The 15,498-nt window shown below is 37.3% G+C and overlaps 1 protein-coding gene across 1 annotated transcript; it reads right to left on the bottom strand.

Annotated features, from left to right (window-relative positions):
* Positions 1-2,730: 2,730 nt before the first annotated feature.
* On the bottom strand, positions 2,731-6,959 carry LOC129276167 (growth hormone secretagogue receptor type 1-like). Its single transcript, XM_054912595.2, has one exon. It carries the CDS (start codon positions 5,394-5,396, stop codon positions 4,071-4,073), a length of 1,326 nt encoding a protein of 441 aa, XP_054768570.2. The 5' UTR covers positions 5,397-6,959; the 3' UTR covers positions 2,731-4,070.
* Between the last annotated feature and the right edge of the window lie 8,539 nt (positions 6,960-15,498).

Here is a 15,498-nt window from a genome sequence, read left to right as displayed (position 1 = left end):
AATTTTCTTATTTTTGAAGTGAATACTTAATTTTTAGGGCGATTTAGACCTAAAACGGGACATTATCAGCAATTTTGTATTTATGGAAAGGGTGTGCATGTGATTTAATAATCAATAGGGAATGTAAATCACGAGCTGAAAATATTTTATTAACTGATCTGAATAAAGGACATTTTAAAGACTGTTTGTGTGAATGAATGAAGAAAATACATTTCTAATTCATTCTGCGAAAGCGTAGCTTAAAACTTCTGGACCCTGTCTTACAAATAGTTGCAATTGATCTGATCAACCACAACTATGGAAAGCTTGCAACATCAACCAACATTTAAAATGGATGTTTATTCAAAATATTATCTAGATATGCTATAAACGCATACTTTCATCGTTTTCTTAAATTTCAGTGTGCTTCTCTTTCTTTACAAAGGACATTGTGCAGATTTTTTTGTAGAAAAAAATCATGACATCGATGGATTTCCATACAGTTGATGTTGATCGGATCAATCATTCTAAGACGATTGTTTGTAAGATGGGGCCCCTGATATTCAGTACATTTTTTAAACCGTTGATATGCGATTGCCTCTTTATCAATCGAGTCTTGGAAATATTTGTAATCATCAACAAAAGAAAGTCAACGGTATGAAAGCATGGATTATAAAATGACAGTTCTATCTGATACTCAGTAATTCATTTTCCTGATTTGGAAACGGAATAAGAGGAAATGAAATATTGTATGATTTTACATATTCCGTTCCTGATACGAATTATTCATAAATCACCGTTTTTTGTTTGTTTTTTTAATTAAAATATGAGATTAAAATCAGAATCAGTTTTCACTCAATATTTCGTTTTTCTTATTCTCTTTTCATATCAGATAAACGAATTTTGTGAACGTACCTTAAATTTTTAAGGTTATCATAAGCTGAGCTACAGGAAGTCATACTGTAGGTTTATTGCCATTTCGTCTACTGCCATTTTGTCCGCTCAGCACATGGTCTAATGTCACTTTGTCTACCATCAGTTGGTCCACTATCCACATTGCCCAATTACCATTTTGTCCAATTACCATTTTGTCCATTAACCAGTTGGTCTAATAACCATTTCGTCTATTATCATTTGGTCTAATAGCCTTTTGGTCTAATTGCATTGTATGTCAATTGGTCCAATAGCCACTTTGTCAATTTTCATTACGTCTATTACCATTTAGTCCAATAGCCAACTGGTCTATTAAAAGGCAAATGGTCTATGCATGACCACTTAGTCTACTTTCATTTCGTCTATGTTCCATTGGGTCTAACTGCAGTTGGTCTACTATCACTTAGTCTAAACACATTTCGTCTAATAATCATTTTTACTAACTGCCAGTTGGTCTAATCACCAATATGTCAAATTGCCATCTCGGCCAATCATCATTTCGTCCAATATTCATTTCGTCTACAATCATAAAACAGTCTACTACTAGCAGCCCTACGTGTTCCGTGTCTGTGTATTGCTGACTCGACTCCTGTTGCTATTGTGATTTGTTATTAATTTACACCTGTTGTTTGGTTAATCTTTTAGACAATTGGACACTATTTTAAGCTCCATTATAATAATGTTCTTACGCACTGTAAAAAATATTGGGTTAAATTTAACCAGCACGAGATGGGTCCAACCAATTTTGGGCAGTATTTAACCCAATGCGGGAAGCATATTGTCCAGTAAAAAATGTGTTTAGACTAAGTGATAGTGGAACAATTGCAGTTTCCCCAGCAACCCCGCTTCCCAGGGTCATGAGTATTTTGGGGCATGTAAGGACACAAATGTATTATGAGAGTTGAAGGATTTCGTGAAAACATTTGAAGTGTGTCTGTAATTATGATCAAATTAGTTTCGAAGTGTGACGACCCTGACAACTAGCCTGCCGGTGGGAATTGTGCTGTTTCCGTCCCTCCACATTCATCCAAAAAAAAACGGATAAAGAAATAAAGATTATGGGCATACTGGTTATACCGTAGTCACATTTCCCCTACGGCGGCCATACGGCGAATTAAAAACAGCCGTTTTATTCATTTTTATTCAAACCACAATATGTAGCTGGTACTAAAACATATTAAAACGGCTGTTTTCGACTCGCCGTATAGGGGTAATGTGACTGAGGTATTAGTGTAGCCAATGCTGTTCAGCTGAACAACAAATTGGACAGAATCTGAAACATAGAGGTCGTCATATAGCAAAGAAATTGTCAACCGCCATGCGTTTAGTATTTCGCAACTTACGAAGAGCTATATGAAAGAACCACTTGACATTAAAAATTGATGCTTACGTGTATGTTAATTTGATGCTGATAATGCTTTTATTCTTGGTTTCATGGTAAGATATCAAATCAAATAGATTGTAACAGGAATAATAAAAAAAACGAACATTCTTTTCATTGTTAAGCAAAACAGGTAAAACCAAGCAAAAAATTATTTGTAATGGTAGCTTAATATATTCAACTAACGTGCAATTAACTTCAGTTACCCCTTCATATTTTTACGACGATGCGAGTATCAATTTGTAATGGCAGCTAAACATCTTTAACTCATGTGCAGGTTGCGGGCTTCAGTTCAACCTTCATTTTGTCAAATATGCAAGAGACTGCATTTCCCCCTAGCATGCCTAGTGGTATTAATAATTGATCGCTCTCTCTCCTCCTTAGCCCCTTTCTATTCCTCCTACCCCCTCCCCCTCTCTCTCTCTCTCTCTCTCTCTCTTCCTCTCTCTTAGTGAGCTGAATGCACACACCATCTTTCCTCAGCTCTGCTTCATAAAAAATAGTTCCATCCAGCTCACCTATGAAGTGACTGTTTGTCCATCACTTACTCCAGCGGCGGTTGCTTGCTCAAAACCGGCGCCACATGTCCAAATGTCGGAGATAAAATGAAAATCCAATGGGAAATAGGGATGATTGGAAATGGTTCCATTTTTGTTGAAACAAATATTGAATTCAAACAGATTTATTCAGTCAATAATTGATCATATACTTGCAGATACAATCTTGGTGTACATTAATCGAATTGCGAAAGATTTGTTGCAGGTCATATTACATGAACAACATAGAACTAGTCAAATCAAATTGAAATAAAATCCAGAAAGAGTTTTAGATTCTTTAACAAATGATTTGTCATTATAAATCGTAACACTTGATCATAAATTCATAAATATATCTATACTGCAATTGGGAATATTATCCTATTGTTTCTAATAATCATTTACAAACATACATTTAAATTGAAGTAGTTTTATTTAGTTTTTATCATAATTCTACATTTGTTCTTACATATTGAGATCATGCCCGGCTGAGTTTGCTACTTTCTGGTCAAGTTTATGATTTCTATGTAACCTTTATTGTTCTATCTTATCCTTTAAACATCTGAACATTGTTTTTAAATCAATCAATCAACGGTTTTAAAATGATATTATATACCAATAATGATGGTACTATTACAACTGCTAAACTATGATGATGATGATGAAGATGATGATGACGATCATGACGATAGAGATGAAGGAGATGATGATGATATTGATCATGATAGTAATTAAAATAAAGTATATACTAATGATGAAATAAATAGTAATCATAATAATTTAATATTAATAAACGCATGTGGCAACTCTCAGAAATACTATTAAGCGCTTTATAATTGTCAATACACTAAAGATTAAACGAATATATTTATTTAGTTTTTGGACAGTAGATCTGCGGTTGACTTGTTTATCGCAGTAGAAAGTGCAACTGTTATAAAGATATACAACAAATATATTTGTATTTGGTGAGTATTTCAGAACCAAAGTATTGCTGATTTTACACGAGGCATCAATTTCGCAAAGAAAGACATGTTTTAGAAAGACATAGGTATGAGATATACATGTGAATATACAAAATATTTCAGAAATAATTATGTACATTCTCAGTCAAGTTTTATATTTCACAACACGCGTAGGCTCAGTTACAAAAATAATTATGTTCGTTTCTGTAGTATATAGAAAACAGGGAGTCGACTGTCTCCAAATAATTGACAATAAGAAATTGCTATTTCAAGTCTCTGTTATAGCTCCTCTCTTCTCCTACATATTCTTCGAACTACTTTTGTACAATCCTCTCGAAATCTTGGATTAACGTAACTATAAATCACGGGGTTTACAGCCGGTGTCGTGTAGTAGATATGCTGTAAAATGATGAGCACAGCAAAAGCGAAGTCATTGTTTTGTCGGATTTCTTTCCACCAAGTTTCCGCCTGAAATTCGACGAGCCACATGATACATCGAGCGGTCCACGTGATCACGAAGACGACTGTGGCAAGAAGCAGCATTTTACCGGTACGCCGTCGTCGCAACGCCGGTTGGTTATTGGCTTTGTCCTGGGTGGTATCTTTGGTTTGGCAAAACGCCGTCGACAGCGCGATCTGACTGCCGAAGTTGTGTACGCTACAGGGGCGTGACCGCAAGTCTGACGTTGTTGACAGGTCCAGACCGTTGGCGCTACTGTGACGCGGTAGATTCACGTTCCATGTATTAAAATCGGCGGTTAAAAAGGTATTCTGACTAATTGTAACCGTATCAACACCTAAACTTGCCGAAGGATGTAAACGCCCTGCTTGAAATGATGTAGCTAGACTGACAAGTGTCACCTTCTGTTCTAATTGCTTGGCGATCATCATCCGATGGGCTTGGTTCCATTTGCTGTTTTTGTTGCGACGATGGGTTGGAGAGCAGGGGAGAGAATGAGAGCGTACAATTGTCGGTTCCGGTCGCGGCGTACTCGATTCGTTTCTTGGTTTAACTTCAATTAATCTCGGTCCTACCTTTGTCCGTTTTCGAACTTCTCGAAAGACGAGCCAATAGAAGATCAACGCTGATCCCATTAGCAATGCAAACGCACTGAAAGTCAAGGTAGCAAACAAGTACAAAAGAAGTCCATCGTTGATAATCTTGCACTCCTGACTGTGGACTCCGTAGATCAGGAACGAAAACAAACTAAGCAGACCGCTTACGACGGTACAGACGCCGATTGAGATTGAAGCGCGTACCGGGGTTATGATCGCAGCGTGAGGCTTACACACAGAAACGTAGCGGTCAAGCGCGATTGCGGTTGTTATAAACGCGGTTAACATCTCGCTCCAGAAGCCAATCCAAGTGAAGAGTTGACATGCCGTGTTGTTGTAAAATTGTTTCTCGTTGATCCACGAGTATAGGCGGTAGCCGGTCAGCGCGCAGACGAACAGGTCAACCGCGGCAAGACCGCTAATGTAAACGTTCATACTCAACCGTCGTGCTTTGCGTTGGTAAATAAGCATGACGAGGATATTGCCAGGTATGCCAACTATGGCAACGACGCAGAGGAGAACCACGAGACACCATGTATATGCCTCCATCGTTAGATTGTACAATCACATTGATATCAGCTCATCAGTGCATCCACTTAGACTGGCAACCGCATATCTGGCCACCTCTTTTGCTAAAGTCTGCAGGTGCCATTATACCTTATATCAAAGACAAACGATGTTCAGAATTATTTTAATTTTTGAAATGATTTCCCACGAAAAGTCACGAAACTCACGATTTATTCTGTAATTACGTTTTTGTGATCCCACAGAAGTATCAATGGACCCGATTCTGCAGGCGTTGGTAATGCTTTCAAATAATCAGAAACATATTTTAAACTTGGTTCTTGTCACGCATCCTGTGAACGAATAAAAACAAAGTGAATGTATATAAGTTTGATTTTTGTCAGGGAGCTAACCGTGCTATTAAAAAATTCGCTGTTTATACAGATGAGCATAATTATGAAACCGTCTTTCGAGTAACCAACGAGGTGACACAATCATAGTGGGTGAAATTCCGTCAACCAGGAATACAAATGCTACTTCAAAGGATTCCAAATGAATAATCTCATGTTCGTTCCTCCAGAAAGTGTTATCTATTCCATGAGCTACACATGATTGGCATCTATACACTTTTATACATATTCTTAAGATTCATTGCAGCCTTTCATCATGTTTACGGAGAGAGCTATTTTGATCGATCTCATCCACTTTATGATCTCAGTGAATTGCAGGCCAATCCCGAAGATGATCTTTATTGACGTCTCAAGCACTCTCAAACTATTAAACTTTTATCATTATCGCGACTGAAGTCTTCTGCCAACATCACGTGGTTCCGTGGCCAGACGAATTTACCTCGCATTTTCACGAACAGTTTCCCGGGAGGAAGAGAATCCCCGGTCTTGTAGTCGTTGTTTTTTCCTTCTGGGAAGCTGGCTTTTGGCCTTATATTTGTCACGAATTCTTGTTTTATCCTTGCTTGATTTTCAGAGAAACGACCAATGGATGCATGTGGTCAATCACATTTATGTTTTTTGAAACAGACCGTTATTTATCAAACCAAGTGGTTCGTTATGTCCATAAAAGCGATGAGGCAATTATACTCTTCCTGTTGTCCCGTTCTCCTAGCCGCTAATCCACAAGTCAAGTGACGCGTCATTTCATGTATTCACAAGTTTAATAAATTCCATTAATTTAGGCGATGAAATTCATCCATTTGCGGGTTTTCAAGTTGATTCTTTTCATGGACAGGGACCAACTGATATACTTCTTTATTCTGATTTTTTTTCCCTTTCGAAATTGATTTTCCAGCAGGAGTAATCTGAAAGTGAAATAATCCCTTGTAGTAAATGTCTAATCGAAGTGATATCGCAATGGCTCTTTACGGGACGACTAGACGATAATCAATCAAGCATGATCAATTAGAAATTGCCAATCTCGTCACCATGGAAACGCTTAGGGAAGCGAATGCTCTATTGACGGGGTGTACGCAAAAGGGAGCACCGGGCATCATGACATGGTTGGGGGATGACGGAGTATCGTGGCATCATTGGGGAAATAACCAGGCCGAGACGTCGGTAACTGATGCTGAAGATATGTTGTAGTCGCAGCCAGACAACCTGTCGATTGAAAGAAAATAGAAAACGTAATGCATCAGGAAAAAAGTTGAAACATCACGGGCTTTATTCTTATTTCAATCACAATACCAATGTTGTAAGGACCTATAGTGTCACTGAATGTGAGAAAATCCAGTGTAACAGACATTACATTTACATTACATTACATTGGGGGCGTCGTGGTCTAGTGGTCATGAATCTCGTCTTTCAATGAGAGGGTCGTGGGTTCGAATCTCAGCCACGGCGTGTTCTCCTTCAGCAAAAAATATATCCACATTGTGCTGCACTCAACCCAGCTGAGGTGAATGGGTACCCGGCAGGATTAATTCCTTGAATGCACCAAGCGCCTTTAGCAGCTGGAGCTACAACCGGTGTAATATAGGGTGCGCCACTGTATACGAAATTAGATAATCGGCGCCTCATAAATGATATATTTCATTATTATTATTGTTATTAAAGTTAACTATATTTTGTCAAATTTTGTCACTTATTTCTAAAGACCATCGTTGTCATACTGAATACGTCTGTATTATTATATTATATTACCCTAAAGACTCTGACATGTCTGTTTATAATTAATTTCTATTAAAATATTATGGTAGTTATCAAGCAAAATGTTTGCATAGCATAGGGGGCAGGATGCAATTGCACTCCCCGTAAAAGTTTGAGAACTTACATTTTTACTGAAATTTTCACAAAATTCCCAAAAGTATGCACTTAATCCTTCCAATTTTTCACTTTACAAATAAAAATCGCCCAGTGACAAGCTTATTCGCTTCGCTCCGTCTTTTTCGAGTTTCTTCGACAGTTTTTTTTCGCATCTTGCCCCCCCCCCCCCGGAAAAAAAATTTATGCGTATGGCCATAGTAACGGGCATTACATTTTGAACCTGAATGCGCATCTAAAGTGTATTTGTCAAATATGTTTGAGCTAAGAAGACATAAACCTCATTCCTTGTTAAACGGGTATTCGTGTACTGCTTTTGTATATAGTTGTCAGGACAACAAGCAGGTTCATTAGTTATATGCCAAACAGAACCAAGCTTAACAATGTTCTTTATGGACATGTAATTGTGAGCAATGGAGATTACAACGTTTTCCGATAATTCAGGTCTTCATTTTCATCCTCTAAAATTGTATATCAAATATGAAGCCAATACCAGTCACTTTGGGTCATTTCTTATTGATAGAATATTTGTCAATAATAACTTCACAAAACTAAACAACAACAAAAATAGCAAGATTTTTTTTTTCATAGAAAACTATACATAATTGAGCTTCAGAATTATTTGGATACCACTGGAACTAAAGAGCTCGATGGTTTCTAATTTGTTGCATAGGCACATAGTTTGGTAAAAAAATCAGGGGGAATTTTAACGTTTTTCGTTGGCCCATGGAATTGACCATATAATGCTTTCTGAAGCTTATGAAACCATGAACTAACGTAAAGCAAAGGGATCGTAACTGTGAATGAACTGTGTTCATTGTTAAGAGAAGCGCAGTGTGTGGCGGACTGACAGCATTTCAACAGGTAATTGAAAAGGGCCCGTTCACACCATAAGCATTATAGTTGCATTTCCGATTCTCCATTTAGGATGTTTAGCGATTAAAAATTTTGAAAAAGAAGGTTTCGTGTTCCCTCGTCACTTTTCGTCAAACTTTCACTACATGTAATTACTTTTTATACTCCTGCTTCGCACTTTAATAAAACATGACTTCATAAGAGATAATTGTGAGGCAGGTTCACTCCAAGGATAATGACTATTTTTAACGTAAACTACATTTTTTTTGTAATTCATTAGCGGATCAGGTGAAGGCCACCGATGAGGTCACAGGAGGCAATCACCGGCAATGTTAATAAGGTAATATTCATTTAAAAAATGACAATTGTAATGAAGATGAAAATTCCTGTCGCCGATATTATATCGTTTCACTGCCCCCACCTCCTCTTCATCTCTCACTCTCTCTTTCTCTCTCCCTTCCTCCTTTTCTGAAAAATTGTCCGATGTCTTTCTTCTCAACGAAATTAAAGACACTACTAATACAATGGTATACTCATGTAAAATATGACCGCGTATTAGGGAATATGGCCCTTTTCAATATCGTAATCTGTAAGATCCAATTAGATTGATTTGACATTACAAAGCGAGGTCGGATATAGAGGCGGAGTTACGGGAGCCAAAACATATTCTACCACGGTGATTACGAAACAAAACCTTTGTTTCTTTGTCATGGCAGTGATGGATGGAGGAATAAAAGAGACATGACAAAGAGCAGGCGGGCTAATAGTATGGCTAGGTAGTTAGTTATCGGGTGTATTTCTCTTATGTTGGTGGGCAAGAAACACGTTTACGCTGGGTGGCGAAGGAGAGAATGAAAAATTGGAAGTTAAAACAATTGTTATGGGGGAAACAAACAAATAAGTGGCGTATCTTTGGGTAAGGAGGTTAACCCCCTCCTACCTCCCCCTCTTCTACTTCCTAAAAAAAGAAGAAAAAGGGAGGTAGTCAGGACGGTGTACGTGATCGAGAAGAACCCAAAATGCCTTCATATGGGATTGATAACCCCTCCCCTTTTTTTTCTTCAAATACTTGGTCCAACCGGTCCAACCCCTCTTTGCAAAGAGCTTGATCCGCTACTCCTAATTTGCATGAACATGAAAGGAAGAAGGGAACATTGCGATTTTATCAGAAATCTCCATGGATAAACAAAGGATTAAAAGTGTATTATGTTGTTCTTTACTTAGGCGTCTCTGTTGCTTTAGTTTTGTACAGTGTTGACATTTTATCATTATGCGTAGACCTATAAATAATTTAGGCGTGGAAGTTTAGTTTACAGTGGCGTCAGAACTTTCTAGTAGACGTATTTTTCCTTTTCTTTTTTTGTTTTGTTTTTGTTGGGGGAAGTTTAATCATCGTTAACACACAGTATTACTCAATCTCATAAAGTTTTGTTTGACACTGGAAGTTGTTGTTGCATAAGTGTGTGCGGATGGGTGAGTGTGTTTACAGTTTAGTGGGTGTGGGTTTATGACGTGTGCAAAATAGCATGTCGTTTACAATAATTTACACTACATATAGCTTTTTAAGTAAAAATTTTGGTTCCACACCAAAGCCTATATAAAGAGAAGAAAGGGGATCATTTTTACATTAGTTTTGAAAATACAACGGTGGAGAGCTCCCCGTCCCAGCATGTTACGTTTGGGATATAGTTGATTTTTGTTTTAACAAATACATTCACACATAAAAAGAGAGAAATTGAAACATACAACTTCGAGTAAAAATATCTTTAAACATAATTATAAAAAAGTCAGAAAAATACTAAAGAGGAAAATATATATCCATATGTCATACGAACAAGACCTTTTAAGACATTTATTGAAATTATAGCCCATCTAAGTTTTCTACAGACTCCTCTATAACCTGGTAAACAACAGACTCTTCATATAGTCCAGTAGATATGTGAAAAAGATGCTCGAATCTGGCAGAAAGTGTGAAATTTGGCATACAGGGGTATTTTTGGGCGCTGATTTCAAAAATTGCCGGCCCCAAGCGATTTGACCATCGGGTCGGCCGCCATTTTGAAATCCAAGATGGCCGCCATGAAAAATCATTAAATGTCAATTTCTTGAGTTTTACATGACATGTGACACTGAAATTTGGCATATAGGGGTATTTTGAGGCACTTATTTCAAATATTGCCGGCCCCCAGCAATTTGACCATTTGGTCGGCGGCTAAATGGCCGCCATCTTGAAATCCAAGATGGCCGCCATGATATATTATTGCAATCATTTTCTCGAGTTTTATAGGAACTGCGGTATTGAAATTTGGCATATAGGTATAATTTGGGGTGCTGATTTCAAATATTGCCGGCCCCAACTGATTTGACCATCGGGTCGGCCGCCATTTTGAAATCCAAGATGGCCGCCATGAGAAATCATTAATGTCACTTTCTTGAGTTTTACATGACGTGTGACACTGAAATTTGGTATGTTTGGGTATTTTTAGGCACAGATTTCAAATATTGCCGGCCCCCAGCAATTTGACCATTTGGTCGGCGGCTAAATGGCCGCCATTTTGAAATCCAAGATGGCCGCCATGAAAAATCATTAAGTGTCATTTTCTTGAGTTTTACATGATATGTGACACTGAAATTTGGCATATAGGTTTAATTCGGGGTGCTGAATTCAAATATTGCCGGCCCCAAGTGATTTGACCTCCAGGTCAGCAGCAAAACGGCCACCATCTTAAAATCCAAGATGGCCGCCATGAAATATCGTTGCAATAATTTCTCTAGTTTTGTATGAGCTATGGTATTGACATTTAGCATATATAGTGTAGGTGTAGTTTAGGGCCCCTTTTTCAAATAGTCTTACTCTTACCACCAGGTCAGCCGCCATCTTGAAATCTAAGATAGCCGCCATGAAAATCACTAAAAATCATTTTCTTTTATTTTAAATGTGCTCTGAACTTTGGCAAATAGAGTACCTATTTTTGGGTGCTGATTTCAAATATTGCCAGCCACAAGTGATCTGACCATCAGTTCAGCGGCAAGATGGCTGCCATAAAAAACCATATCAAAATAATTTTCTTGGATTTTACATTATATACGACACCAAACTTTGGCATACAGAAGTACGTGGCACTGATTTTTGCCGGCCACCAGCAATGTAACCACCGGTTTCGGCAAAATGACCGCCATGAAATAAAAGCAATGATAAATGTCTTGAGTTTTATATGAACTCTGGCCCTGAAAGTTGTCATATAGGCATATATTTAGGCACTGATTATTGTCAGACCCCTGTTTGGTTGCCATTTTGAAATACAAGATGGCCGCCATGAAAAATAATTTGCTCAAGTCTTACGTATGGCCTTTAACACTTTGAATTTGGAGAAAAACTTGATCTTTGCATCCTTGATCAATGAAAAAAACATAATAAATAGATGCTATTTTGAATTCCAATATGGTTACCAAGTTTGAGTAAAACCCATTGTATTGGCAATGAAAACAAATCCAACACAACCACATCTTTGTCCGTTGCAAGGATAGCTTTGGCACCCTTAATTGCTGATATAGATGTTACGTAAGTATGAAGCACCATGAATACACAAACCAGCTAGCTTCTTCTGCAGTTACACATTTGAAGTGGCTTTGGTTGAATAATAACCATCTGGAACAATCATTTTCTGTTGAGAGGCTGTAAATTATTTCTTTGAGTTTTATATGATCTGCAGTATTGCACTTTGACATATTGACGTAGTGCGGGGTGCTTATTTCAAATATTGCTGGCTTCAGCGATCTGATCCCCTGAGTCAGAAGCAAAATGTCAGCCATCTTGAAATCCAAGATGGCTGCCATTAAAAAAGATCATTGAAAAAAAAATCACTTTATCTAGTATCACGTAATGTATTATTTTAAAATTTGGCATCTAGGGATATTGAAATTACCCCCAGTAACCTGTCCAATAGATATGCTGCAAAATGGCCACCATCTTGAACTCTAGAGAGGATCGACTGTCATGAAAATTCATTAAAATCATTTTCTTGGTTTTAAATAATTTGAGGCATTGCATTTTAGACATACAGGCAGGTTTCTGGCCTGCTGGTTTCAGAATATTGCTCCAATAATTGTGATATTTTATTACAAATCGACATGAAGAAAACTGATCCAGACTTGAAGTACTGATGGTTATATAGTGGTATGATGATGATGATGATGATGAAATTAATATTAAATGATGGATGATAATAATAAATATTTTATTGTTCAAAATAGAATTCAGTAACATAAATGCTCCGAAAATTTATTTTGCCCATACCCTGTGGATCGTGAGCCTGGCAGCAACTTAGCAGCGCCACATTGGACTTTGCTCTATCCCTTAAAAAGGGAAGTTCACCCCGGAGAAAAGTTTGTTGTAAAAACACAAGAAAATATGATATCAAAAAGATATTGGTAAATCCATCAAAGATATTAAAATTTTAAGTTTTTGATTTGTGACGTCATATACTGTACAAGCAGCTGCCCCATTACGTTGTGTGATATAAAATGCATAAATGGTTCATCATGGGTAATTTTTTTCTTTCTGGAGCGGGTGTGAAATCATTTGTTTGTTGATATACTGAGGGTTCAATAAAAAACATTTTCATTTTTTTTTTAGGAGGCTACATTTCATTGATTTTTGTACTATAAGAAACATGGGGAACTGCTTGCATCTGACGTCACAAATACACCAAATGAAATTCCAATAGCTTTATAAATATTTGATGGAATTTCCTCAAACCTTCAATATTTTTTTCATTATTTATTCTGTTATTGTTTCAATAAACGTTTTGTCAGGGTGAACTTCCCCTTTAATTCATTGACCGCCAAACAGGGTAGAAGCAGCTCCGCCTCTTTTAACATCTTTTGGTCTGATGCTGTCGAAGCTTGATCTCCCGATTGTGAGGCGAACATGCTCCCATTGTCAGATTGTCGAACACACGATGGTTATCAATTGAATCGTTCCAAAGTAATTCCTGGAGATCTGTAAGATTCACTGTCAACCGTCTAGCATATAAATGATTGATAGCAATAATAAATTGATTACCATCAGTTATACCATACATGAATTTTGATTCGTGCTATCATATTGTAATTATTTTCCCCCACAATAATCAATATTTAGAACTAAGCTAGGTAATCATGTCCTTTGTGTCATGATGGGTCATATGGGAATTTAAAATTGCAGATAAAGTGTGTTATGTGTTGTATGTTCATTATCTATCCATATTTGAAATTAACATACAATACATGTTTTTGCTTCATAATACCTATTTACAGTGTCACAGGTAATGCAGAATTCAGGAAAACATTTTTGAAAGATATTTCGTAGTAGCCATCTCATATTTCAAAGTGGCGGTCATTTTCAGCTGACCCGGTGGATCAATCACTGGGGCAGCAATATTCTAAAACCAGCAGGCCAAAACCTGCCTGTATGTCTACAATGCAGTGCCTCAAATTATCTAGAACTCAAGAAAATGATTTTAATTAATTTTCATGACAGTCGATCCTCTCTAGATTTCAAGCTGGTGGCCATTTTGCAGCATATCTATTGGACAGATTACTGGGGGGAAATTTCAATACCCCAAGATGCTAAATTTCAAAATAATACCTACGATATAATTATGATACTTTATTTTTTTAATGATTTTTTTATGGCAGCCATCTTGGATTTCAAGATGGCTGCCACTTTGCAGCTGAGGTATCTCGGGCCTAAAACATTTCCCATAGACTCGTGTGTTAAAGAGGCGCTCTAAAAAAAATAAGGATGAAATTCGAGAATTGAATGTTTACTACCTGTCAAGTGGATAGGATATATGTCTGACATTCCATATCTGACCAGAAAAGGGTACCTCGACCAGCTCATTTAAAAAATAAATCGGCATTTATGAAGACTACACCTGACAGGATCAAATTCATCACTTGAGAATGTAAAATGGCAATACCTCTCCCGCCAGTATAAAAATAGTTCCAAAGTGGTGATATCTCTTCCCAATTTGAAAAAAAGGAAGTTCAGTAAAGTTACCCTCCCTAGAATCAGTGTTAGAATATCAATCACATTCATTCATTTTTGTCAATCAGCAATATCAAAATTAAAAATTGAGAATTAAATGGGTTGGCTCGAATGAATATCTTTGACCCGTATAACCCCGAATCAGGGGATCAGACCGCTGAGGGCCAGCAATATTTGAAATAAGCTCCCCACACTACTTCTATATGTCAAAGTGCAATACCGCAGATCATATAAAACTCAACGAAATAATTGCAATATTTCTATGGCAGCCAGCTTCGAATTCAAGATGATGGCCATTTTTCCGCCGACCAATAAGCCTGTTCACGGTTGTAAACTGCGCACGAGCAGAAAAAGGTCATTGGAGACAACCATGAAGGTGGCTTCAAATTCACTGACATAGGCATTTGTGATTTGATGATTATTCATGTATTCCTTTCAAAATATTTATCACATCCAAGCTGAAGAGTAATAAATAGAGCTTTCATAATCACTGGTATTTGACAGTAGCCTAAACAATAGCCAAATGTGCCAAAGGCAGACATTAAAACAGATTTCCAAACTTTATCCCTGATGTACTATTCTAGTCACCTGGTCTATACAATGCCTTTTGTTCTTAGAATTTGAATACTCTACCGGTAAAGCTTACGCAACATCTACATTTGAAAATGATAATGCTTATCCTAATGAAAAATCACAAAGGTCATTTGAGAAAAGTTTATCATGAGCTAACCGTGAACTGGCTTATTGTCAGATTGCTTGAAGCCAGCAATTTTTTAAATGAACTCACCCAGATACCGATATACTACAAATTTCAGTGGCACATATTATGTAAAATTCAAGAAAATGAGTTCAATGATTTTTCATGGCGGCCATCTTAGATTTCAAATGGCGGCTGACCCGATGGCTAAATCGCTTTAGGCCGGCAATATTCGAAATCAGCACCCGAAATTAAGCCTATGTGCCAAATTTCAGTCTCACATATCAT

The sequence above is a fragment of the Lytechinus pictus genome, chromosome 14 (assembly GCF_037042905.1).
Source record: "Lytechinus pictus isolate F3 Inbred chromosome 14, Lp3.0, whole genome shotgun sequence".
Classification (NCBI taxonomy): Eukaryota; Metazoa; Echinodermata; class Echinoidea; order Temnopleuroida; family Toxopneustidae; genus Lytechinus; species Lytechinus pictus.
Note: the sequence above shows the minus strand (reverse complement) of the source record. Positions and strands in the feature narration are given on the sequence as shown.